The following is a 24366-nucleotide window of genomic DNA, read 5'->3' on the forward strand; positions in this document are numbered from 1 at the left end:
TCTATTTGTGACAAGTCAAGTTGGTTAAACACTTCAGTTAAACCGAAATGATTTGAGCCAATTAACAGAGTAACTTTGGGTTTTGGACTTGCAGACTTCTTTACTATTTTCTGATATTTCGTGAACTAATTGACTTATTGAAAAATAATAAAAAATAACCACCAGTTTATTTTTCTTACCTCAGCCTGCTTCAGCTCTTCTTTGCATACGTCTTCTAACGAGGCCTCCAGGAAGTTCATGGCGTAGCGTTCAATGGGAGTGAGCTAAAGGTGGGCAGAGAATATGGTGAGTTAATGGAGCGTAACTCTGAAGGTATAATGCAGATATACAGCTGTTTCTAGTACTGCTAAAAAAAAAAAATCTTCACCAACAAGTGGTAGAGTTGTAAAATCCAGACATTCATGAGCTCAAACCAATGTTTTACTTTCATTGAATGATGAATAATTCATGATAACGCACCTGCTCCACCAGAGCGGCTATTTCCTGCTCGGCCTTGGAGAGCTCCTCCACTTCCTCTTGTTCCCCTCCGTCATCCAATGGTATGTTCTCGTTGAACTCGGCCAGTTCTGCCACCTGCTCTGCTTTGGCCTGAGACGCTGCTACTATGTCCTCCTCATCCTCGGCACGACACAGAGCCTGCGAGAGTCAATTCAACATTGATCAGGTTATCTGTAGACGTACCGCCAGACTGATCAGATAAGCTTGTTTGATATGTTTAAGTTAAATCAGCAAGCCCCCAAAAAATACAGCAGTGACACTACATTTTGATGCTACTACTTCCTTCTACAAATAAATCCTATATTTTTAAAAGGATTAAAAAATAACTAGGAGCTATGTAGATGATATAAGTGGGTGTTTGGCCTGTGCGGTGCATCTAACCTGCTCCAGGATGGTGGTGCTCTGTTTGTTGACAGCCTCCTCTTCCTCAGCTTGGGGCACCGATAGCTCCACCGCCACGTCTCTCTTCTCCCCGTCATTCATGTCAAACAGCTCTCGGATGGTTTGCTGAGCAACACAAAAAGGGATAACGAGACACATTCAGCGCAGGAAAATGGTTCTCTGTACTTGACAAACAAACATAAGAGGCACTTGAACTCGCTTTAATGTCGTCACAATATACTCAAAACGAGCGCTTATGCTAATGGTGCAATTTATTCAGCGCATTAATTAGATTATGCTGCAATGTCGGCATACTTCAAACACCACCAGTGGTTCGGTGGAAACCACTCATAGTGAGCACGTCTGTACGGGTCAAACTGATCACTGCAAGCAGATGATTAAATAAAAGATTGTTTTTCATTATATTTCTCATGCAGATTACCGTTTAACTGACATCTGTACAGTTATTTGGTGAATATATAGTAAAGAAATGGACACGGATATGTGACTGGGCCTCGTCTATCCACTCTAAGATGGCGGCTTTAGCTGCAGGTGTTTTCCCCGTGTGTTTGTTTCTCCATCAGCAGCCGGAGTGTTTCTCATTGTCTGAGTCGACTACACGAGGGCGCCTGAGGAAACCAAGTTTGGCTGCTGCATCTCTTCCGCTTGTTTTTTGGCAATTTGTCACAAACTTCCAGGAGATGACGCATTTCATGGAGAGGAAATTACTTCTTTTTTTTCCCCCCTGACATTATTTCAATGTGCTCGCAGCAGCAGCAGCCTCAGGTAGCAGGCCTGAGGCAGACAGGTTACCGCAACGCAAAGTATCATGGGAGTAAAGTTAAAAAAAAAAGGATACGGATTTTTTCCCCTCTGATCAATAACTGATCCTCACTTACCGATTTGTAACTGTTAACTGACAAGATTAAATGTCCTATTTAGAATGGATGGATGTCTGTAACCCATTAGAAAAATACTTTTACCACTTTACATTGTATTACAGGCTTCTTTGTACAACAAATATAATAAAAACAACACTAATATTTTCTAACTAACTGATTTTTGTTGGTTAAACGTTTAACCATTCAAATATATGAATCAACAAATAGCACAGCCTGCGTTTCTGTATGTGCGACCATCACGTGATGAAGAATCATTGGTTTAACGGGCCACTTTATGTGAGGAAGCCATAAGACAGAAGACTACAAAGAAATTAATGTACCTGAACTGCATTTTAATTAATTCTCTGCTCTTTTATATAATGAGCCACTGGTGTTATCTTGCATCCCAGATGAATTGTATAATTCAAGGGAACCCTCCAGTGTATTTTAACAAAGTATTATGCTAAGAAAAGAGACCTTTGTTGGTAAAATAAGTAAAGTCTCACCTGTTTGAAGAAGGCAGTAGTAAAGTTTCCTCCTTCAATAGCCATATCACCCAGCATCCTCTTCTGATTGGCTTTCTTTAAGATGTTCTCCTCCACCGTACGCTCGCTAATCAGCCTGAAGAACATAAAAAAAAAAAACATTAAAATGTTGTCTTTGTTCTGAAGAATTGTGTTTAATCAGAACTATGAAGGAAATGAAAACAACTCATCTAAAGATATCACGATAATAACGTAAGGATCCGATATCGTCTTGTGTAAGTGGGCTGTTATTCAGTTACCTGTAGATGTGGACGTCTCTGGTCTGGCCGATTCGGTGGCAGCGATCCTGCGCCTGAGCGTCCATGGTGGGGTTCCAGTCGCTGTCGTAGAAAACTACCGTGTCGGCCCCGGTCAGGTTCACCCCTACACCTCCGCTGCGCGTTGACAAAATGAAGCAGAAAATACGGCGATCTGCATTGAAGCGCTCCATGAGGGCCTGAAGGAGTAAGAGGATGTGCAGAGAATAAGAATTAGAGACAGAAGACCAATTAGATATTGTGGTGTGGTGCACGTCGGGCAAATAAAATCAGAAAATTTCTATTTTAAAAAATACCGTCAGCACTAACCTGTCTCTGCTCCACGCGGGTGCTGCCGTCCAGGCGGAGGTAAATGTGTCCGTGGTAGTTGAGGAACTGCTCCAGCACGTCCAACATACGCGTCATCTGAGTGAAGATCAACACTCTGTGGCCTCCCGTCTTCAGCTTCCGCAGCAAAGTGTGGAGAGTCTGCAGCTTACCTGCACAGGTTTTGGTGACATTACATGTTAATTTATGAGACTAAAAGGTGAAACTTTAGAGCAGAACTGATCTAAGGAGGCAATAACTCTGTTTAAACTAACATAATATTCTGTTAATCACGTTATCATATTGATTATAATTAATATAATACAAGTTGGATTAACCTGATTAACCCGTCAGCATTGGTTGCTGATGTAGGCGTCTTTTCAATTTGCCAGATTGTCTCATAATGACAAAAAAATGACAGCCATAAAATGACCCAACCCTACTAAACAGGCAGTTGTCTGCTATCAAAAGCTAAAAAGCATCTCGCCACCTTACCACAATCATACTGTATGAGCCTCAGGTCCGGGAACTGGGTCCTCATGTTACACTGGATACGATGGAGGCTGCAGGTGCGCGGAGTCACTTGAGTTGACAGCATGGAGGAGAAGGCTGCCTGCTGGTGGCTCAGAGAGGGAGGAGGATGGCAGCAGTGCATGGAGATTGGAGGAGCCTCCACTGGAGGAATTGCAAATGTAAACCTAAAACAGACAAAATAAATCAGTCAAATCACAAATCTTCCCCCTCCTGCATCAGAGGATAAGTATGCAAGAAAACGGATCGTTTATGTACCGGTCTATCATATCTTTGAGCAGCTCCAGCCTCTCCTCAATGCTGTGGAGGGCCTTTCTCACAGCGCGACTCTGAAACCAGTGGTCGTGTTTGTTTTGCCACTGTGCGAACAGGCCGCTGCTGTGGCCCGAGCGGCCCCACTCCCCCTGAGAGCTCAGGGCGGCTGGCGAGGGACGAGGACCCGGGAGAAAAGTCAGGAAGTCTAAAACCTCTCGGCCATACATGGGCTTTGCCCCGCAGTGGCTCTCGTTGACTCGAATGATGAAGTCCAGCCGGCTGTCGCGCTGCTGTTTATGGCTATCTGCCAGCCACGACTGTTGAGTAAGAGGGTAAACATTAGCGGGGGGAACAGAACTGGGAAAACTAAAACTGAGCTGATACGAAGATCAGTGTCGGCATCACAAGGAGCTTACCACGTAGAAAGGAGAGCGAGGGGGTGGACGAGGCACTTTCCTGGGTGGAGGGGAGGCTTTTGCCCCCGTGCTGGGCCTCAACTTTGTGGTAACGGGCGTCTGGCTGCTGCTGCCCTCACGTGGTGCTGCTGAAGACTTGGACACAGAGGACGAGGAGGTCACCTGAACGGGAGCTGAGGGGAGGACAGGAGAGAGCAGAGCGAGTGAATAACTAAAATTCTGCAGTACAAGTGGAAACATGCATTTGAATAGAGTCAATTTCAGGCTATTTAAAGCGCCCTTCCAGCCAAAAATGTTTTATTTTTGTGACATCTCAACTGGTTTGAAAGCCAATCATGGTCGAATATGCAACTTAAACAAGTGTGACATAAAAAAGTGAAGCCTCCAGTGCACATGCACATTTCCTCCTTTCCCCTGATTATATTTTAGAACCAAGCTTTCTTACTTTAACTGTATTAGTGTTAGAAGATGCTGTGTCTCCCCCCCTCACAGCTCGAATGTGTCTGAATTAAACAAACAGTGAAAGCTTAATTCTGCCTCACATTAGCTTCAGTCTGACTTTTGATGGAGCTGTTGTAAATTCAAGGATGCACCTTTCTGTGTCATTATATCTCCTTCCACTTGCTGTTAGTTTGCCTGTCTGCAGTCCTTTGTCATGGCAGATGAGGACTTATTGAAAGCTAAATAGAAACTTGTGTATTAGGGGTGTAGCTGTACAGTTTGGTATGAATGTCTGGTTTGGTACGAGTATGTTTAATTACTGTCAAAATACTTTAAATTTATCGTTCTGCTCGTCCATGTGATGGATTACTGGAGCCTGCACACCACTCAGCCTGGTTACTCTGTACTGCCGCTGCCATCTGAATCACAAAGGAGGCTCCCATAGCATTGATTGAGTGCAGTACTATTATTAAAATGTGCTCTGATCACAGTAGTGAAATCATCTCTCTCTCTCTGTGACCGCCGGCTTTTCACTCCACCTTTGAGTGAAAATTAACAATGCATATATTTATTGCGCTCAAACAGCACAGTGCCAGAACCAGTTCTGAGGGGGGGAATGTACGGTAGTAAGAGTCGTGGTTTGGCCTCTCTGACTGAGATATCATTATATAAAGACATGATTAGATTATTAACACTGAGGCGTCAGTGTGTAAGCGACAGGTTACTGTTGTATCTGCTCAAGATGTTTACATTTTTCTAAATAAAAAGACCAAAATGTTATTTTATACGTTTCTTTTTTCTCTCCGCTGTAACCATACAGAGGAACATACCAAACTGAATTTTGTGTAGCGTTACACCCCTACTGTGTATGTATGGCAGAGCAGAAAATGGGCACCTTTGTGGAGAAATCTACCTGAGTTTCATTAACGCCACCATGTCCCAATTACAGAAGGAGTCGTCGGTGTAATTTTAAGATTTTTTTTAAGGGGTAATTCAACTTTCTTTAAATAGAAAAACCATATCAGAGACAAATTATTATTGAAAGCAGAATATTTTCATATCTTAACATGTCTAGAGGGGATCTCTAAATATACTAAACTGCATATTTCAGCTTAAATCACACACACAGCACACATGTGGTACTAAGCAGATTAAAAAAATTGGAGTGGGACGGTGGAAAAAAAAAAAATTACTAAAGATTAGTTGCTATAACTATGTGACCCAGTTCTGCTTGCCATGCATGCAGCCAGCCTTATGAATTATAGCTTGAGCTCGTTCTCTCACCTGGCTGCTCTGTGCTCGATGGAGGAGGCTGCACTACTTTGAGGACAGGGCGAGGGGGGTGGGGCTGGTTCGGGGTTGAGCTAGGGTTTCCAGGAGGAGCTATGGTGTAGTGGGCAGTGGCAGGGCCGGGGGTGCGCTGAGCAATTTGCAGTGGAGCGGTGTTTCTGACAGGGTTTGTGTTGGCGTGGGGGTGCAGGGAAGGGGAGGCCTGAGGAGCAACACGAGGGGAAGGGGCCACTGCGAGTGTGGGCACAGGCCCGCCCTCCTTGCCTGCTGACTGACGCACAACGATCTTCACGACGCCGGGGCTGCTCACCATGGAAGGGGGCACTGAGGAAACACACAACATATCAGCAGTGAGAAACAAGGCTGTCAGTGGATAACCTCAAAAAAGGATGCGGTTCAACAGATTGGACCAAGACGTGATGGGATCTTCCCAAAAAGTACTTAAATCTATACATGAACATTTTTACTTCTTTCATAGGCTGTATTTTACACCTGGCGGCAGCTCACACCTTTGTTATAACTGTACAATACACACAGGCACGCTTTTGGTCATGTAACCGTACACAGACGTATATACTTCTGTGATCCAAATCTTTGTTAATAATTCTTGTATTCCGAATAAGAAGTGACTCCTGCTACGATGGTCCACCCCCGCAGGACCCCACAGTCAGCATGCACGCATCACAGATATCAGCTCTTCTTCCTCTGGAGAAGTTGACCCATGACCTCCATCCTAAATCGGGGAACTCTAGGAACCTTTACAGTCTTTCTTATAAAAACTCTGCTCATCCTTGGAAGCTGTTGGCCGCTTCTCCGTCTTTTCATACTTTTATTAATGCATTTCCTGTCGTAGTTTGGTATTATTTAGTCTTGTATATGTAATTCATTTTTAATACACTGCAGCATTTGATGTTGTTTTGGGTGGGATTTTTTTTCTGGTACTGATGCTGTTTGTGGCATCTAGAAATCTATTAAAAAAATAAAAGGATGAGGAAAAACTTCCCACGTTTTTGCTTTAAAACAACTTTTTAGACTAATACAGACGTTCAGTTAAGCTTCGTGTCAACATGAAAGACAGCGGAAGAGAAAGAAGGGTTAAAAACCTTGCGAGGAGACATTGTGAGGCAGCCGATTTGCAGCGAGGGCAGCAGCGGAGGAGCCTGCCGGATGCGTGTTGGCTGCGCTCTGGACGGTCACCTGGGCCGGCTGGCTGATGAGGTGGTGCTGCACACCGCTGGACACCAGGTGCATCACATTACCTGCAGTGTGAGAGCGAGTCAGAAAGGTAATCATGGACTCTTCCCTTCAGATTCTCCAGTTACCACATTAATCACACACACCGTACCCGATAACCTCAAACATTCTGTTAAGGTTTAAATAAATATAACAGATAAAATGTTGAGCTGCACAATTTTAGACTTTAAACTCTTTTTGTATATGTTGAAGAAACAGCAAATACAATTTAAACTTTGTACAAATAAACAAATAAACTTTTTCTTTGCCTTGGTTAAACATATTTTTGACTAACATTTGTGGAAGGCATGTCTTCTCTTAAAATGTTGTTTAAACAGACTAAACTGTTTAGTGGTTTCTTACTACATAAATACATTTTTTCCAGTGATGGTCTGTGGAAAGTTACTGGAAAAATAGTTAGTTCTTTATTGTATTTTATTTTGGTAGATAGATGTTCATTAGTGGGTTACTACGCATAAATTATGCACCTGATGACTCTACAGCTTTATTTGTAATTAAAAAGGGAATTTAAAAGCAGCTAAATCTCTGTAGGAAAATAACCAACCACTTCAGTTAATTCATTCACCAATAAGAAGTACAAGTTCGTCAGACACACACCTTGAACGGGGCGTGCAGGAGCTGCTGGGACTTGGTGGATCTGGGCTCCAGACAGAGTCAGCTTGTTGCCCTGAAGCTGGAAGGTAACCGGTTTACTGCCCTGACATGACGACACAGGCCGCCCTGCCAAGGAGGCGAGCTGGGCTATGCTCACCACTTCCCCAGCTTAGGAAGGACGACAGAAAGAAGAAACAGAAGAAGAAACAGTTTATAACAGAGTCGGCTATTCTTTGTCTTTACGACAGATTAGCACAAGTTTATGAGCAAAGTCTTTGATTTAAAAGCTGAATCGACTTAAAACAACTTGAGTTGAAAGATGATAATGTTAGTAGGCTTTATTAAAAAAAAAAGACACCTACAAGGCAACCTAGCCTGCATATCTGGACTGAGCAGAACCCTCTGGGGCATGACGTTGGTGGGGTTTGGACTTGGATGAGTTGGGATGCTGGCTGCGCAGGAAGCAGTGGGAGGCCGCACGGTGAGCACCGGCTTTGGAGCAGTGGATCTCACTGCAGTCTGAGCAGTAAGATGCACGGCCTGGCGTGGAGGGGCCGTGGTTGCAACTGAACACACCACTAAAAGGAAAAGGAGAAATAAGCAAAAAAGTAAAAATAAAAAAATCTGCAGTGACAAAATCATTTTTTGTGATAAATCTTTTTAAGTAGTGCTGCTGAAATCATGTTCAGGCTTTTTGTTAGCAAGTAGTTTTCCCTCCCTTCACTTGCCTTGTTGAACTACGGGAGCAGGTGCAGGAGCTGCAGTGACTTCGGTTGCTGGAGGAGGTTTGGGGGTCTGTGCTGCAGGGGGCACAGAGCAGGTGGGTTTGTTCATCAGTAGGACCGGTCGATTATCACCTTTAGGAGGTGGCTGGAACATCCTAAAATACAGACATACCAACATACAATCAATCAAACACTGTATTCATTTGTTTCATACAACACACTTTACACTTCTGGGTTAATTACTCACTGGCTATGAATCGAGTGCCAATACAGAATTGAATTTTTGATGGATAAATCTGGTAATTTTAAACCTGGACCCTATTTTTACATAATTTGGTGTCTAAATGACTAAGAAGCATTTGGAAATAGTCCATTAGATCGTCGGCCAGCAGCCAAGAACGGGCTACAATGGCTGTAATGTGATCCTTCAGCTGCACCAGATCAAAGTACGTCCACGAAAAGTGCTTGACAGGCTATTTGACTACATCACAGACAGGATCCCTTCAGAGATAGACATGTAAGATCCTTTTTTATTTAACTAGAAACAGTAGTTACATTACCCGGTTTGACCACCAGACTCCATTGACAAAAACACTAATTTTACACGAGTGTTGCTGGTCTACCGTGGTCTCGATCGGTTTCTTTGTTGGTGTTATCGTGTGAATTCTGGTGCTTTAAGGGGCTAGTTTGTATTCATAACCATATTTGTGTAACACACAATAGCAAAGACAAACTAACTAACTGAGGAAGTGGTAGTCCAGCCATTTCCACATTCTGCGAGGTAAAATCGTGTTTTTTCCAATTGTATCTGGTAGGGTTGAGTAGCATGATACAACAGCGTTCAGGTCTATCCCTGTAGGGATCCTGTCTGTAATGCTGTCAGAAACTTGGAACAACAATCTGAGCCTCTCAGTGGCAAAACAAGCACTTTTAGTGGACGTACTGTACTTTGATTGGGCACAATTCCCCCGTAGGATTACACTGCAGCCATTACAAGCTCATTTACCTCCCTTTCTTGGCTGCTAGCAAGAGAGGTGATCTACTGGACTAATTCCAAAAAAGTTTATATACCAAATATACAAATAGGGCACAGGTTCAAAAACACCTGAGTAATCCTTTAATATATGAAATGAAGGTTTGCTTCTTAAAATTATTGTTGCCAATACAATGTCGCTTTGATACTTGATACAAAAATGTTTAGCGAATCAACATAAATCTTGGAACATAGAGGATATAATCCTGACAGTCAAGAAAAGGTGAACAGCATTTGGCAGCCAATGATCCTCTGACACTTTGAGCTTTTAATTGCATTGATGGCAGCCTGAACACACTGAGGGGACCTTTAGCAAAGCACTTAAGCCAAGTTGCTCCAGCAGGGAAATACACAGCAGTTACAGATGAGAGCATGTCAGAGTCTTAAAACCTGACATGTATTGTTGTTGTACTTCTTATTGCGTTAGTAGTAACTGCACTTTGTACCTGTTGACCTTCATGCGGACTGGTTTGGGTCTCGGAGGGGGTTCAGGCGAGTCTGTGATCTCCTGAATTAGTTGGCGGCTGACCTTGTAGCGTGGCAGGAAAACATCTGCCTGATACCGGGACACGCGACTCTCCATACCGACAAGGTCGAACATAGAAAGGTCACATCGCTGCGGACAGCAGAACAAACTTGTTAATCAGAATCAAGTTCTCAGTAAAGCTCAATACATGAAAATGTGATTTTCTGACCAAATCAAAGCTTTTTTTTTTTTTAAAGATTTCCTCTGATGCGAACCTTCAAAGGAGAGACCTCCAGGGCGTCCTGCACCAGGGAGGCTGTATGGAAAACAATGGGCTGGGTGATGAAGGGAGACTGGATGGGTCGAGGGTCAAACAGGTTGGGGTGGTTGCACACTTTGCGGAGCTGCATTAGGATGTTGATCACAGACATGAAGTGACCGCTGGCCAGCGTTTCCCGAGTCCTGTGAATAAAAAAAAAAAAGAAAGAAGGTGATGAACGGTGAGAAATACTAGTAATATTAAGATTACAAGAAATAATAGTAATAAAAGGGGAATAATTGAGATGAGGGTAGAAACCAAACCCCAATTTCTGTAAAAATAAATTCAAAAGAAAGCTTCATATTGCCGTCACAGTTTATTAGGCACTGAATCATTTCTGCTTTTGAACAAAACTGTGCGGTAACTTACGAGGCCTGTGCCATGAAGTCGTCGTAGAGGAATCGTTGTCTCTTGGAGAGGCGACAGCGCACCACGTGCTCATACTTCTTGGGCATCTGCTTCTCCACGTCAATCTTGATCCTCCTGAGCAGGAACGGCCTCAGCACCTTGTGGAGCCTCTTGACCAGGCCTTCGTTGTACTCCTGACTGCCCTCGATCATTCCCGTCAGCGGGTTGGAGAACCATTCTTTGAACTCGCGGTGGGACTGGAAGACGTGGGGCATGAGGAAGTGCATGAGAGACCACAGCTCCATCAGGCTGTTCTGGAGAGGAGTTCCTGTCAGCAGCAGTCGCCGGTGGCTGAAATTGGGAGACATCAGAGCAGACGTTTACATAAATGTGCCAAGATTTATATCGTTAGGATGACAGATGACAGATGAGAAGAACAGGAGTAGTTTAGATTAAATGCAATCTCAGTCAAATGGATTTCAAAGCAGATGCTTCGGACTCATTAAACCTGCACTGACTGATTATTTTTGGCCGCCGGGTGCAACAAGCTGTAAACACAACACTGACATTTTATCATCTAATAAAGTTTATATGGCAAAAACAACAAACAGCTGCACATTCACACATCCAGAAAACACAGAGAACCATAAATATTCATTTGGAGTCACATTCTTGAACTCCTAAACAACCAAAAGTTCACTCTCTGCCTAATTTTGGTCTCCAACAACTCCTCTTTTAGCTGCTATATGCTCCACTATGTTCACTGGCTAGTCGCCAACTGTGTCTGCCTGCTGTCTGGTGCTGAGCAGGTAGTGTACCATGGATTAGTAAGAGCTTCTTTTATCTTAAAGCAGTAAAGTTATGGGCAAGAAAACCCAAACGATGAGCAGAGGAGAACAGTGAACCAGGCGATAATCCCCTTTGGCGTTATCTCGTTATCTCCTCATGAAACTACTATGATTAAAATATTGATCACAGCAACTTTGGCATGAAAACAAATCTTTAAAAAGTAATCCAACAGTATAACATGACATATTTACTAGTAGTGCGTTACTACCACCACAAGTACACACTGTAGTGCATTGAGAGGGCGCCCCTATTAATTGTTACACCGCCAAACGGCATGCTGGGTACAGCTCCCTCGTCAGTACATTCAAGAATAGATAAAAGATAAGAGAGATACTGCAGATGTTAAACTTACAAGCATCAGAGATGTAACTTTTTGAAATTAATATTTTGTTCAAGGCCATTTTTTTCGCTTTTATTGCTGAAACACTTTTTACTGGCGGCAGAATTACACGTTTGAATTAAAGCAGACGCTCATTTGATCGCTGCCCTCGACATCTTTCATCCTCGCGGACCAAGCGCCACAGCGGGAGGGGCGATCTCCCCTGGAGGAGAAGAGAGAGAGCCGGGATCAGAGCTAAGCTCACCCAGCTGAATCCTCGGGCTGCTTCTATCTAATGTTCGGTGACTGGAAGATGGGCTGCATGAAATGAGACTCCGGCTGCCCAAACAACAAAAAAATCAGAGACTGATCCGGGGTTTTGAGATGAATCCAGGTCTCTGTAGATGTGGGCACAAAGAATCTACTGCTCCTGACGGGTGTACTACTGAGGAAAATACACTTCTTAAAAAAGACGATTCGATTATTAATAATTACACGAATATTTGAAAATCACAGTCCATCCCTAATATGTACACTCTCTCATTCTCCATGTACCCTGTATGCATGAGGAAGATCTACGACCAAAAGCTTGTTTGTAATAAAACAGTGTGTGTCCGTGTGTGTGTGTGTGTGTGTGTGTGTGTGTGTGTGTGTCCGTCCTTCTGTGCAGAGGCTTCTTTCAACATGAAGCTCAGTGCAACAGCGAGACATTAACACCAGCTGGAACAGGCCAGCAGCCAAATAATGGCAAGTTAGTTTGATTACGACCACTTTGATGAGGAAATAAACACTTCAAATTGTAAGATGGAAGAAGATAGCTGGTTGAACACACACACACACACACACACACACACACACACACACACAGTGGATAAACAGTTCAGTGCTCTGCTGTATTCTGCAGATGCATTCAAAGCCAAACATGGCTAATACAAAATGACGGCGTGTCTTTTACAGCTCAATGCACTCAAGACTTTCTGTGACAAGCAACTGCTTACAGATGAGGCAGAGGCATTATTGGATGTGCTTAGACGTACTACAGAGGCCGGTGGGTTTGTTTTTTTCTTTTCTTCAATGAACATTACTTGTTTATACAAAACTACTTGGTACATAATGCTTTTCTTATGACAGCGGTTCAGATTTTCCACACACAAGCCTGATTTCCTAAAAGAACGCTGGAACCTGGATCATCTCAGTGTGGTCTAATGGGTTATTATCTCATACAGAGAGCAAGATATAATATCAGCACAGTGATTTTGGGGAAAAACTGGATACATTAATGTAAAAACATGAAAGTAAAACAGAAACTGATCTGGAAAACCATGAACATTTGCGTCAAAGCCCATCTAAAATGTTCTTCTCTTCACATTTCCAACCATTTTCAGTGATTCCAACCAGTCTGCCATGAAAACAAAAAGTGAAACTGCCTCTACACTGCATGCTTTACTGACATCTGTGCAGGATCCCTCACTGTGTGTCACACAGTACAACATGTGTGTTTCAAAACACCAGAGGGCAGCACTGGAGGTGCTTGAAGCTTAATATGTGGATGTGTTTTTGTTGTTTATGGAACTTTTTTCCCCACTACACACTTAAAGAGTGAGTTGGAGTTCAGTATGTCGCTCAAGGACGCATCGACATACAAACAGGAGTTTCTGGGGATCAAACCACCAAACACTGACCCCTGCTATGAGCTACTGCCACCAGACGTCTCTTTCAACCACTATGAGACGATGCGATGCCTGTGCTTTAAAACTGACCTAATATTTCAGTTTCATCAGTGAGGGACAGCAGACTTTAATACATGTGGTTGTAAAAGACACCAAGAGACCTTTTGGATTGTATGAGCATCAGGTGTACTCGTCTCCTGCATATAGCAACATTTTTTTTGTGCCAGACTGTCAGAATTTCTGCCTCAGCACTATCCTGTTTAATATGCAAGGTCAAAGCACACAGAGTACATAGACTGCGCTGGTTTGACAGCTCAATTATGTCTGCAGAGGCAAGGATGTGTGCTAAGGCATGTTTGAGTCTTAAGCAACAACCCACCGACACAAGACAGGGACCTGACTAGTCCGACTGGGTGTGTACGCATAATGTTCAAAGGGCAGATGAAACTATTTTACATTATTGATGATTTGTCCAAGTTTGTAGATCCACAGATGTTTCTGTTAAAAGCAGCAGTAAAAATACTTCTAACCTTTTAGTGGTTTGAAGCATCACATCAGTTTCTAATTGCAACAGTTTGTACATCAAAAAACACCGAACTCTACTGACCTGTTGAAGTTCAGCAGGCTCTGCCAGCGTTGGGACTTAAAGTTCTTGATGTTTTGTGCCTCGTCTAGGATCAGGTACCGCCAAGACTTGCGTCGGAAGGCCTGGTGATCCTGAAGCACCAGCTTGTACGAAGTGATGCACACGTGGAAAGCATTTGGCTTTGTCCAGCCCTATGAGAGGAAAAAAAACAAACACAATAGACAATCAATATGGTTCAGATTTGTGCTCTTAATGGGCCGTTCACACAGAAAGTGCTTTTACAAGTCTCGATATGCTCATATTTTATTAAAGGTCCCATATGATGCTCATTTAAGTTCGCACTTGTACATGGAGTTACTGCTAGAATAGATTTACATGCTTTTTTGTTCAAACACACACATTTTCTCTGTTTTCCAACTATTTCTGAAATTTGCTTCACTCTCTGCTAATGAGGACAAAACAATGGCGGGCAGCGAGGTGGATTCAGGAGGTTTTCAGTGGGGACAGTCGACCCGCTGAAGGACTCAATTTGGGAGCCAAATCTTAACAGCAGGCTTTCATTTTACTGAAAGATGAAGTTTCCTCGTAGTTTGGCTGTTAGCTTGGTCTCCAGACACAGCAGGGACACAGATTTACATTGACAAGACATTAAAAAACATAATATGTGAATGTTAAAACGAATCAGTCCACACTGAACGTGGATCTATTGTTTTTTTTAATGCTTCAAGTCTATATTTCTAGCGTTTAGCGCACAAACAGCTGTTTAAATCCCACAAATATCCCGCTGTATATGTGTGATTGATCAAGGCTCCCGGCCTGTCAGCGAGCTGTATGTTTCACAAACTTTAAAGGGCGGGGAACTAAAAATCAATGAATCAACAGGCGACATACAAACACCAAGAGCAGGAAGTTACTGAACCACAATGATTTTCATGTCAGCTCTGTGTGAAGAAATCAGCAGTCAGTCTGGTGACGGCAGGTTAGCTCCTCAGGAGCTGCTGCTGACAAACAGCTGTTTAAAACACATCAATAAAACACAAATCTCCTACTATGAGCACTTACAGTGAACCCATCTACAACTACCTCTACTTTCTCCAAGCGGGGATGGAAAGTACAATAAGTAAGTAATGGGTAGGTATTAACAGATGGTGTTCAGTGCAGACTGGACGGGACAGGTGTCGCTTCTTCTGTCGATTCCCAGTTGGAAAAACAACTGTTTTCATTACAGCTAACTACAGTGGAAGGAAAGTGTTGCATCAGGTTCTCAAGGAGCATAAAGCAAGAAAACTACAGCTGCTCATCTTAAATGTAAATCATAGGAAAGCTTTACCCTTCCAGACTAATTACCCGTTATTAGAGGTTAGTGATTACCTGTCTTTTTAGCTTTCTCTCCTTCTGGCTGCCAAAGTAGGTGAGGATTTTAAACCCGGGACACCAGCGTTTTATCTCCATCTCCCAGTTCAACATCACACTGGTGGGGACGATGATAAGGTGAGGCCCCCAGTTACCTGCACACAAGCGGTCACAATACATGGATTAAATTGCTGCATAGAAATTTGAGCAGCGCTCCGAAAAAAGATAATCCCAATAAAGTCAAATGAACCAGTGAACTGCTGTATGTATAAATAGCACTAAAAAGCATCACAACCTTTTTCACAGGCGAGGTGAGCGAGCAGAGCGATGGTCTGGATGGTCTTGCCCAGACCCATCTCATCAGCCAGGATGCCATTGAGCTTCTTCTCGTACATGGTGACCAACCAGTCGAGTCCAATGTGCTGGTACTCTCGTAACGTCCCATGAAGCAGGAATGGGATGGGGGTCTTGACCTTTTATTGCAAAAAATAAAATTATCGAGTTCATAAAAGCGCAGGACTTTGTTTTTGCACTTTAACACACAAAAAGTAACACAGATCTTAGTTCTTAGACTATTTTCTAAGCTACAAAACTGCCCTTTGTCACTAAGAAAACCCTTGAAATAAATTGCTCCAGAATTAAAGACATTTAAGCTTAGAACAAAATATTCATGACTGACCTTTGTAGTAGCCAAAGTGTAGCCTTTAGGCTGCAGACTCTCTGCAGTAGCAGCAATATGGCTGATCTCTTTCTTTGGCCGTGAGCTTGACGAAGGTGGGCTGTTGTCTCCCTCCTTCAGCAAGATCTCCATCCCTTCATCTCCACAGTCGTCACTGTCATCTCCTTCCTCGCTCTCCTCTTCATCCTTCTCGCTGTCATCATCTTCTGCGCTTTCTCCTGGTGAATCTTGAGAAAAAGGGATATCATTTATGGAGAAGGAAACATTTCCCTTTTGAACAGTTTTGACACCTCTGGCTCGTCAGAGTGGGAGCAGATAAACAATTTACATGAGATTATTTTGAGCTGGTTAATACCTGAGGAGGAAGTGTTGCTCTCTGCGTCACTCTCATCTTCTTCAGTCTCCTCCTCCTCGTCCCCTGACACCTCCGAATCAGAGCTTACTTTGGAACCAGACGCAGACGGAGCCTCAAAGTCTGAGGCGTACGCTCCTTTGTACTTCTCCAGCAGCTCCTCAACACTCATGTCACCTACAAGGGGAGCAAAGATGTGTCGGGGTAGAAGTTTACTGCTCCTGGTTTTTAAACAGGGCACTGCTCAAAATGGATGAAATGCTTACTGGCATGCAGCTAACTGGCTCATACAACACACAGCTACTTCAAAACAATTAAAAAGCACAAAAATAGCTGCTGGGAAAGCGCCAAAGTCAATTATTAAGCTAACAATATGCTACAATGTTGATTATTCTACATATTGTGCACCCAACTTTTCAATGCACGTGTCTTCCTTATATTGAGCGACGCTTCAGGGATATGGGGCTTAAAAGGAGTCTAAAAATGGGGACTGTACAGCTATAGAGCTGTACAAAGTTATCTGGGGGTTCATAGATTTGCTTCAGAAATTCAGTAGGACACAGGCTGGATACCAGGGTCAGTGCAAAGAAAATGTTTAATGATCCGACTGCGGAGGACAGAATCAAAAAGGTTTTTCTGTGGTTTAAATCACCGAAGGCAAAAGAGCTTTATTAGATGTTTGAGGGGAGAGATGTGCTGTATATCTGCAGGAGTCATTTGTGCTGCAATGTTAACTTCAAATGTAAGCTTTTAAGTTTGAAAGCCAAAAAGCCTTGTCAAAGCCAAAATTAAGGATATGCATGCCTATTAAAAATAAGTCTGTCCCTGCACCATAGATTATATGTTGTTTCTCTTAAAGTCAAAGATTTGTGGTTGCAAGGTTCTCGTCCTCTGGCCATTAAAAATATTCAAGAGGAAACCAGGTTTTGTGGCTCAACTGAAATATTTTGATGTTCAAATGAGGCCTGTGAAGTTCAGCGGTATAACAAAGGTGATAGATGTGAGAATAGAGCTGAACTTTACTCTGCAGCTACACCAGCTCCAGTGTGTCACTGCTGCTTCTGGGCCAAACGAGGCCAAGGTAGGATTCATTTTTCTACTGTAAACACAGTCAAACAGATTCTGGCTCAAGATGTTATTACAGAAGATTTCCCCAACTAAATTCATAGCGAGTACTTTCTGCTCAGAAAGTTGCTCATATGCGTCTGCTTGAAATTTCCTGAGCTTTTTCCAGAGTAAAACTCAAAAACTTCAGGTCATAACTGTTAACTACTTCAACAACAGTGGAGTATATGTAACACCGACTTTCCAAAACTTCTCCAGGATGAGCTGTGACCCTGTGAGATGGTCTAAACAATTAGCATCAACTCAGATCAACACCTTCAAACACAAACATTAAGGATGAACAAGGTCCATTTTCAAGCTTTTCCAGCACCTTATGGCTCCAATCAAATCCCAAAAAAGACCCTTAACATAACAGAACACTACTATTCATCATCACTATAATCACTTTACTCCATACAATCTATAACTTGAAATTTACATGTTTATTTACACATTTATGGAAATAATTAATCCACACCCATGCCAGTTATTCATATCCTGGGCAATTTAACAATCCATGGGTATAATCTGTATATATGGAGGATGTACAGTGTATTTATGTTTATAGTGTTTGTCATTTATCTCATCTTTTGTGCTCTTTTCAGATTTGTCTTTCTATTGAGCTGCTGTGAATTCTTTTTTCTGATGCCAGATTAATATATTTTATGTTATCAATTAGACTCCCCCGACTTCAGCGAACGATTCACAGTCACATGGTGATTTATTTTATTAATGTAAAGCACTTTATTCAAAATCCAAGCACTTTTGAAACCTTGAAAAATACTACAGTAAAAGTTGAGAACCCCGTCTCTCACCCCCACCTGCTCGCTGCCCTACCAAGCACAAAAACCAGAACGCTGGCTAACTGGAGCCCCAGTTTGGCCTCTCACACGTAGCTGCTGGTAGCATTAGCATCAGCAACACTGATCAGAGCTGGTGGGAAAACAACGTCACACATTAACGAGATTTATTCCTCTTCAGTAGCTGTAAGAACAAAACATGGCCCTGCCGATAACTGCCGCAGTTAGAGCTTAAAATATACTCAGGACCTAAGAACGGTCAATTTTATGGCTATTTACCGACACTCCACCCACAACGAATGGGACAGCCTGTCACAGTAGAGCCGTCAGCACAGGTTCAACACAGAAACTCCATAAATGTGCTTCTAACGGATGGCAAAGCTCCACCGAACACGCCGTCCACCCAGCGGAGAGTCGACCAGCTCTGTCACTTTCCATGCTGCACTGACAGCCAGTCAATTCCCCTCATGTCTGCTAACCCTCTGTGTCGGACGCTATGTAGCAACGAGGCCGTTGCCTCCTGCAGTCGCTGCTCCTCCATTTCTCTGTTTGCATTCTCTAAATACGCTGGAAGGGAGAATTTGAGCAGAGTTTTGAGGGTGTAGTGATTCTTTTGATGCCTCGAGTTTGGTTTGTGTTCACACAGCAGCATTTACAAGCAGACCAAAATTTGTGATGCGTGAAGAAACTGCTCTCTAATTCGTCACAATCTCTACATGGGAAAACTCCCAGAAGTCCTGATGTTCTGTTCCATAAATAGATTAATGCGCCACTTTGCAGTTTCACAATGGGGGAACATCAACGCAGGTTGGTCATCATTTATTACATCATTTGCATTTATTACTTTAGGCAAACGATACTGTTTGAAAATAAGGAGCAGCTGTGGCTGGATAATAATTTGTTGATGCGCTGGAGCCACCGCAGGCGATCATCAATACAAGACTGAATGGAGAATTCAGAGTGCAGCTGATTACAGGAGCTGATTCAATTCAAGCAGACGCAACGCTTCCTGCAGTTGTGTCGGGTCGAGATCGGATCACTTTCTCACCACAAACAAACTGTACCGGAGTGTTTGTTTGTAACCGAACCAAAACCACCTCTTCAACAAGGTTTCAGTCCGGTTGTTTTGGTTCCCACCAAAGTGCGACTGCTGTGTTCACACCTGCTGGAGCTACAGGGCAGGGTTCGACTCAACCGAACTAAACAAGGCAGGGGTGGAAACATCCTGAAACACCTCTGAAGACAAAATAACTACAGACTACACAACATGAGGGATTACACTGCACATTTTATGCATGAATACCTTCTTTGGCCAAGTCATTCAGTTCCTCAGCGTGATCTACATTTCCTTCTATCTTCTCCTGGGCGGCTATGGTGTCCTCCTCATCCTCGGCTGAAAAGAGAAGATTAGATCACTAACGGCAACGGACAACCAAAGAAAACGTCTTATTTCAGTTCATTCAAACCATAACCCCCTTTTTATGTACAAGTATGTTTTTGTTCCACGTCTTACCATCCTCTTCGTTGGCAGTGAATTCGCCGTCTTCCTCCTCCACCGACGACGAGCTTTCATCAGAGCATTCTTCATCTGAGCCCGATTCCTGTGTAATCCAATGATTCAGTGATTAAACGAAATGCAAACATCTGTGGTCCGTGCCAAACACACTCAGCAGTTATTTGTACTTGATGTAACCGTATTCAGTGTTTATTCGTGGCTCTTGTTCGGATTATAATAGAGCACAAACCTTGATGGAAAATTAAAAACAAAAACAGCCGACCTTAAGAGTTATCGCCACTGAAATTAATTGTATTTTTCTTATCTTATTATGATTATTGGTATTTCTAATTCTGCCATTTTATTGAGGCAACAATGAATATTTTTCTGGAAACTAAGAGTCCGTTTTCACATTTTATGTACGATTGCAATATCTGCAATTGCTTGTCGTTCCGGTGATTGTAGCCGCTGTCAGAGGAATTCATGAACACAGCACAACGCTCCCGCCTTCATTTGCAGTTTTATTTTGGTTAACCACAGGGGAGCATGTTTTTACTGGTAAAACTGAGGCAGAGCATCACAAACTGACTGTGAAAGAGCAAATTAATTCTCCACGCTAAAATTCATTTAATAAATTCTCCATTTTTTCCCCTTTATCCGAGGACTGAGTAGTAAAATTAATCGACCGTGTGCTTCATTTTTTAGTTCCTACATTCTATTTTGCACCAATTGTAGTAATTCAATAAAGTTTGATGATCATTGTGATGAGGATATTTTTGGTCACTCCAATTGTAGCATGGACATTTGAAAGCAGCATTTCTCCAATTAATATTTACAACAGACAGTTGTGATGATTTTAATATTAACCTTTGTTTTCACCTGTAAACGAGTGGCTTAAACATTGAATAATGTATAAGAACTCCTGACAACAGTTTAACTGAGAGCTCAGTGTTTTTCCACTTTTAGATAACAGTTCCATCAGGTTTGTGCAGGTACCTGTGGCAGTTTGAGGGTGCTCAGTAGTTGGTCCAGGGGCAACATGCCCTCCTCCTTCAGCAGCTCAATCTCCCTCCGATGGGTCTCAGCATCATTGCCCTCCTGCTGCTCCTCCACCTCTATGGTCTCCTCGTCATCCTCCTCCTCACAGGGAGGCTCGAAGTCTTGGTCTGCAGAAAGAAAACAGTTTTGTAATGGAAAAAAAAATACACATTTCCTGACTACAAAAGAGAAAAGAAAGACCTCTTGAATCTAAAACAGATGAACAAGACTGAATGGGTTCATCAGGTACCACATAAAGACTCAAATGCTGTTTTCAAAGCCAAGAAACGCTTCGGTGGTTATGGCTTCAGGAAGTCATTTGGTTAGAACACATTAAAAGCCCATTAGAGAAAATCTGAGACACTCTTGATAACTAAGCAGTCCGTCATTGCACTTTAGCACCACAAAGCGTTGTCAGACAATAAAATCAAAGTGGGACTTGACTTTTGATCCACAGAAATTAACCACTTTGCCTGACTTAGCAAACCTTTAAACTAAAGACACTATTCACCTCCATCTTTAGGAAATAAACTGCTGATCCACACGGGCAGCAGACTAGTCTGACAAGTCTGAGGCCTGACAGCTGTTGAGCAGCACCCTGGAAACGTTGTACTGCAGTGATGAATATTAGACTTAACGTCGTCTTAGTCCGGCTGAGATGTGTTTGAGCTCAGGTAATCGGGTGGCACACAAACGCAAGAACGCGGTTGTTTCTCTTACAGATGCAATAACCTTGACAATGAGAAACTGCTTTTTGTTTCCATGAAATATTTCATCTCTGTGGATGCTAAAGAAGATTCAGTCATTGGTGTGTAGCTATGACAACGTCCCTCTCTGAACCAATGATTCAGCTCTGAAAGCGATGTCAGGACTGAAACATGGAGACAGTAAGCTCTATTTATAAAAGGCAGGTTTTTATTGAAAAACAAGAGAGAAAAATCTCTCACCATCCTCGTCAGCGGGAGGTGGCTGAGATTTTTGGGGTGTCAGAGGGACAGTTTCCGCAGGCCTGGTGGGCGCGAGTGACTTGCTGAGGAGGTCTGAATATTTCTCCGTCTGTCCAACGATGAAGTCCAGCTGAAGATCCAGAGCCTTCTTCCTCTTCTCCTCCAGTCTGGACTGCTGCTTGTACTGCACCACCTTCAGAAACAAAAGACAAGACACCGCCACTATCAACACTGGGTGAATTTAACTCTCAGCAGAAGCTACAATAAAAACCTAAATGACATTAGATTAAATTTAAAATGATGATTCTTGATAGTTTCACCTGTTGAGTCAGTATATATGTAGTTTAATGACTGAAAAGTAAAGTGTGTTTTATTTCCGTCATAAAAAACAATGAAACGCAGACTGTGATCCTCCCAAATCCCACAGCTGAACGTTGAACCAGAATGTTTTGTTTGCTTGGTTTCTGGGAATCATCTGTACCTTCTCAACACTGCTCCAGAAAGCCCGGACTTCCTTTGCGATAGAAGAGGCGACTCTTCTGATTTTGGCGTGCTCGTCTCTCTTGGCTTTTTCTTCCTTTTGCCTCAGGTCCTCATGGTGTCGCATCACCATTCGCACCACCTAAAAACATATAAACAGAGCACATTTAGAACAGACATACATAAATATTCCTAGTCTTTTAAGTAAGCTAGTGCAAATATGAGCTTGAATTACATTTACACGTTTCTGGATACAAATTTTGATAGTTAGCTTAAAGTACCTTTCTGGCCACCCCTCTCTTCCACCGCCTCTCTTGAGCGAAGTCAGCAGAGAGCCACTGCATCTCCTCACACAAGTAGTCCCAGTGAACCTTTGGTCGCGGCGGCTCCGTCAGGCGGGTGAGACGCTTCATTGACCAGAAGCCCTCTCGCTTCAGTGCCTGGGTCCGATGCTCGATGTCTGCTTCCTGCGGGACACAACGGCCAAACCACTCAGTGAATCCTGCAGACATATTAGTGAGCTACAACAACAGCGTTTCCGAACTGAGGGTAGGGGTGGGTGAACAATCAATAAGTCACTTAAGAAGCACAGCTCTTATCTTCAATCTTTCAGATTCAATTCCACAAACGGCAAAAACCAAACATCATGTTGGCAGGACGAAAAAGATGGAAGTCAGTCATGACACAGTGCACACAGCACACACACACACACACACACACACACACACACACTAGAGTTACCTTGTAGTTTGGTATAAAAGATAAGCACATTTTGGATTAAATAACTTAAATAACTGACTTTAAAAGACAAGAGAGTTATTTTGTGAACACTTTGTGCACTGAACTCCAGCATTATAAGCTAGCACACAACCTCTCACTGCAACACTTCACAGAACTTCAGTCTGTTTAGTTTCAACCTTCAACTATTCAGTTATTTGGACAACAATGACTTTCTTGGTACTAATGTTGCAGCAGAAGCTGCTCTCCTCTACTGGAGATGTAACTTAACAGTTGAGTGCTTCGTGTTTTATTTTCCTCTTTTCTCCAGAACACACACCAGCTTCTGTTAACACAAAAATAATTTAACCAGCGAGGCAATTACACTTTTATCTCATTGTTCTCATTGTGCAGGCTGAACACTGTAACATGCCTCCAAACTAATGCAGGTAACTAAAAATGAAGATAAAGAGAAAAAAAGCTGAGGAAAGTCTAACTTTCATCAAGACCCTTTAGTGTAATGTTTCATCCTGAATGTCAGTGGACTAAAGGAACAAGTGAAGGGCTCAGCACACAGTGACCTGGAGTAAGAGCCTAAAAATAGTGCCCTCTTTTCTATTTATTGAAACAAGATTTCATTTTGATTAGAAAATCAATTCCGAAATAAATTGTAAGATTCCCAAGGATTCCCACCCCCTCTGTGAGTTGTTGTTGGTACTATAATTAAGTGTAGACATGCTCTCCAGTATAATTCAGCCAGGCAGAGTAAAAAACACCAAAGTCAAAAGGTTATCAGTGGTTAAATCAGGAATTACCCACCGAGGCATTCAAAACTACAACTTTAGGAGAGTTTAGGTTTTTCCCATGAAGCTATAACACTCTTTAATAACTGAAAGTGGACATAAAATAATTACTAAAGACAACCGGTCCAAATTAATAATCTAACCATGATTTCATTATACTATAAAAGGCTTATTAATAGAGTTCTTAAAATAATAACTCTTTAATTTTAATCTATCGCGCTCCGTGAAGGCCCTCGGCCTCATACGTCACTACTAAGCATACAGACGCATGCTCGGTCCAGTGGATGGAAAATTTACATATAAAAATAGCCCAGATGTAACTGATGACAGGAGCACCGTCCTCTGCAGTTTCTTCAGTGAGGAACTTCCAATCCATTTGTGTACTTCAAGCCTGAAATATCACCTCAACGCAGAGCACTGCACAGTTTGCTCGGAGGTCAGACCCAGCACAGCCCCTGAGCAACCAAAGTCATCGGGCCACAGTCCAACAGGGGCTCACACACAAACTACCTGTGGCAGGTTAATCAACTGGGTCACTAAGTGGATTGCGATGGACTGCAGGCTAATTTTGTGATTATATGGTGACAGTAAATCAGGTTTTAGGGTTACAGTTGACAGGGCGAGTGGGTCTAGC

The 24366-nt window shown here is 42.7% G+C and overlaps 1 protein-coding gene across 1 annotated transcript in view; it reads right to left on the reverse strand.

The window, feature by feature from the left end:
* Window positions 1-24366, reverse strand: part of srcap (Snf2-related CREBBP activator protein) — a 33627-nt gene that overhangs the window by 6320 nt on the left and 2941 nt on the right. Inside the window, exons 3-30 of the mRNA XM_070852230.1 lie at window positions 22494-22679; window positions 22214-22354; window positions 21733-21925; window positions 20744-20913; window positions 19766-19853; window positions 19556-19645; window positions 16352-16525; window positions 15997-16223; window positions 15613-15790; window positions 15336-15472; window positions 13986-14155; window positions 10562-10891; window positions 10149-10335; window positions 9854-10023; window positions 8378-8529; window positions 8012-8215; window positions 7653-7817; window positions 6905-7060; window positions 5796-6125; window positions 4071-4243; window positions 3658-3971; window positions 3359-3566; window positions 2872-3036; window positions 2545-2741; window positions 2267-2381; window positions 880-1005; window positions 460-636; window positions 180-263 (exon numbers count right to left, since the gene is read on the reverse strand). Of these exons, the coding sequence (XP_070708331.1) occupies window positions 180-263; window positions 460-636; window positions 880-1005; window positions 2267-2381; window positions 2545-2741; window positions 2872-3036; window positions 3359-3566; window positions 3658-3971; window positions 4071-4243; window positions 5796-6125; window positions 6905-7060; window positions 7653-7817; window positions 8012-8215; window positions 8378-8529; window positions 9854-10023; window positions 10149-10335; window positions 10562-10891; window positions 13986-14155; window positions 15336-15472; window positions 15613-15790; window positions 15997-16223; window positions 16352-16525; window positions 19556-19645; window positions 19766-19853; window positions 20744-20913; window positions 21733-21925; window positions 22214-22354; window positions 22494-22679 (5007 nt within the window). The remainder of the gene's footprint in view (window positions 1-179; window positions 264-459; window positions 637-879; window positions 1006-2266; window positions 2382-2544; window positions 2742-2871; window positions 3037-3358; window positions 3567-3657; window positions 3972-4070; window positions 4244-5795; window positions 6126-6904; window positions 7061-7652; window positions 7818-8011; window positions 8216-8377; window positions 8530-9853; window positions 10024-10148; window positions 10336-10561; window positions 10892-13985; window positions 14156-15335; window positions 15473-15612; window positions 15791-15996; window positions 16224-16351; window positions 16526-19555; window positions 19646-19765; window positions 19854-20743; window positions 20914-21732; window positions 21926-22213; window positions 22355-22493; window positions 22680-24366) is intronic.

This window comes from Pempheris klunzingeri, chromosome 20 (assembly GCF_042242105.1).
Source record: "Pempheris klunzingeri isolate RE-2024b chromosome 20, fPemKlu1.hap1, whole genome shotgun sequence".
Classification (NCBI taxonomy): Eukaryota; Metazoa; Chordata; class Actinopteri; order Acropomatiformes; family Pempheridae; genus Pempheris; species Pempheris klunzingeri.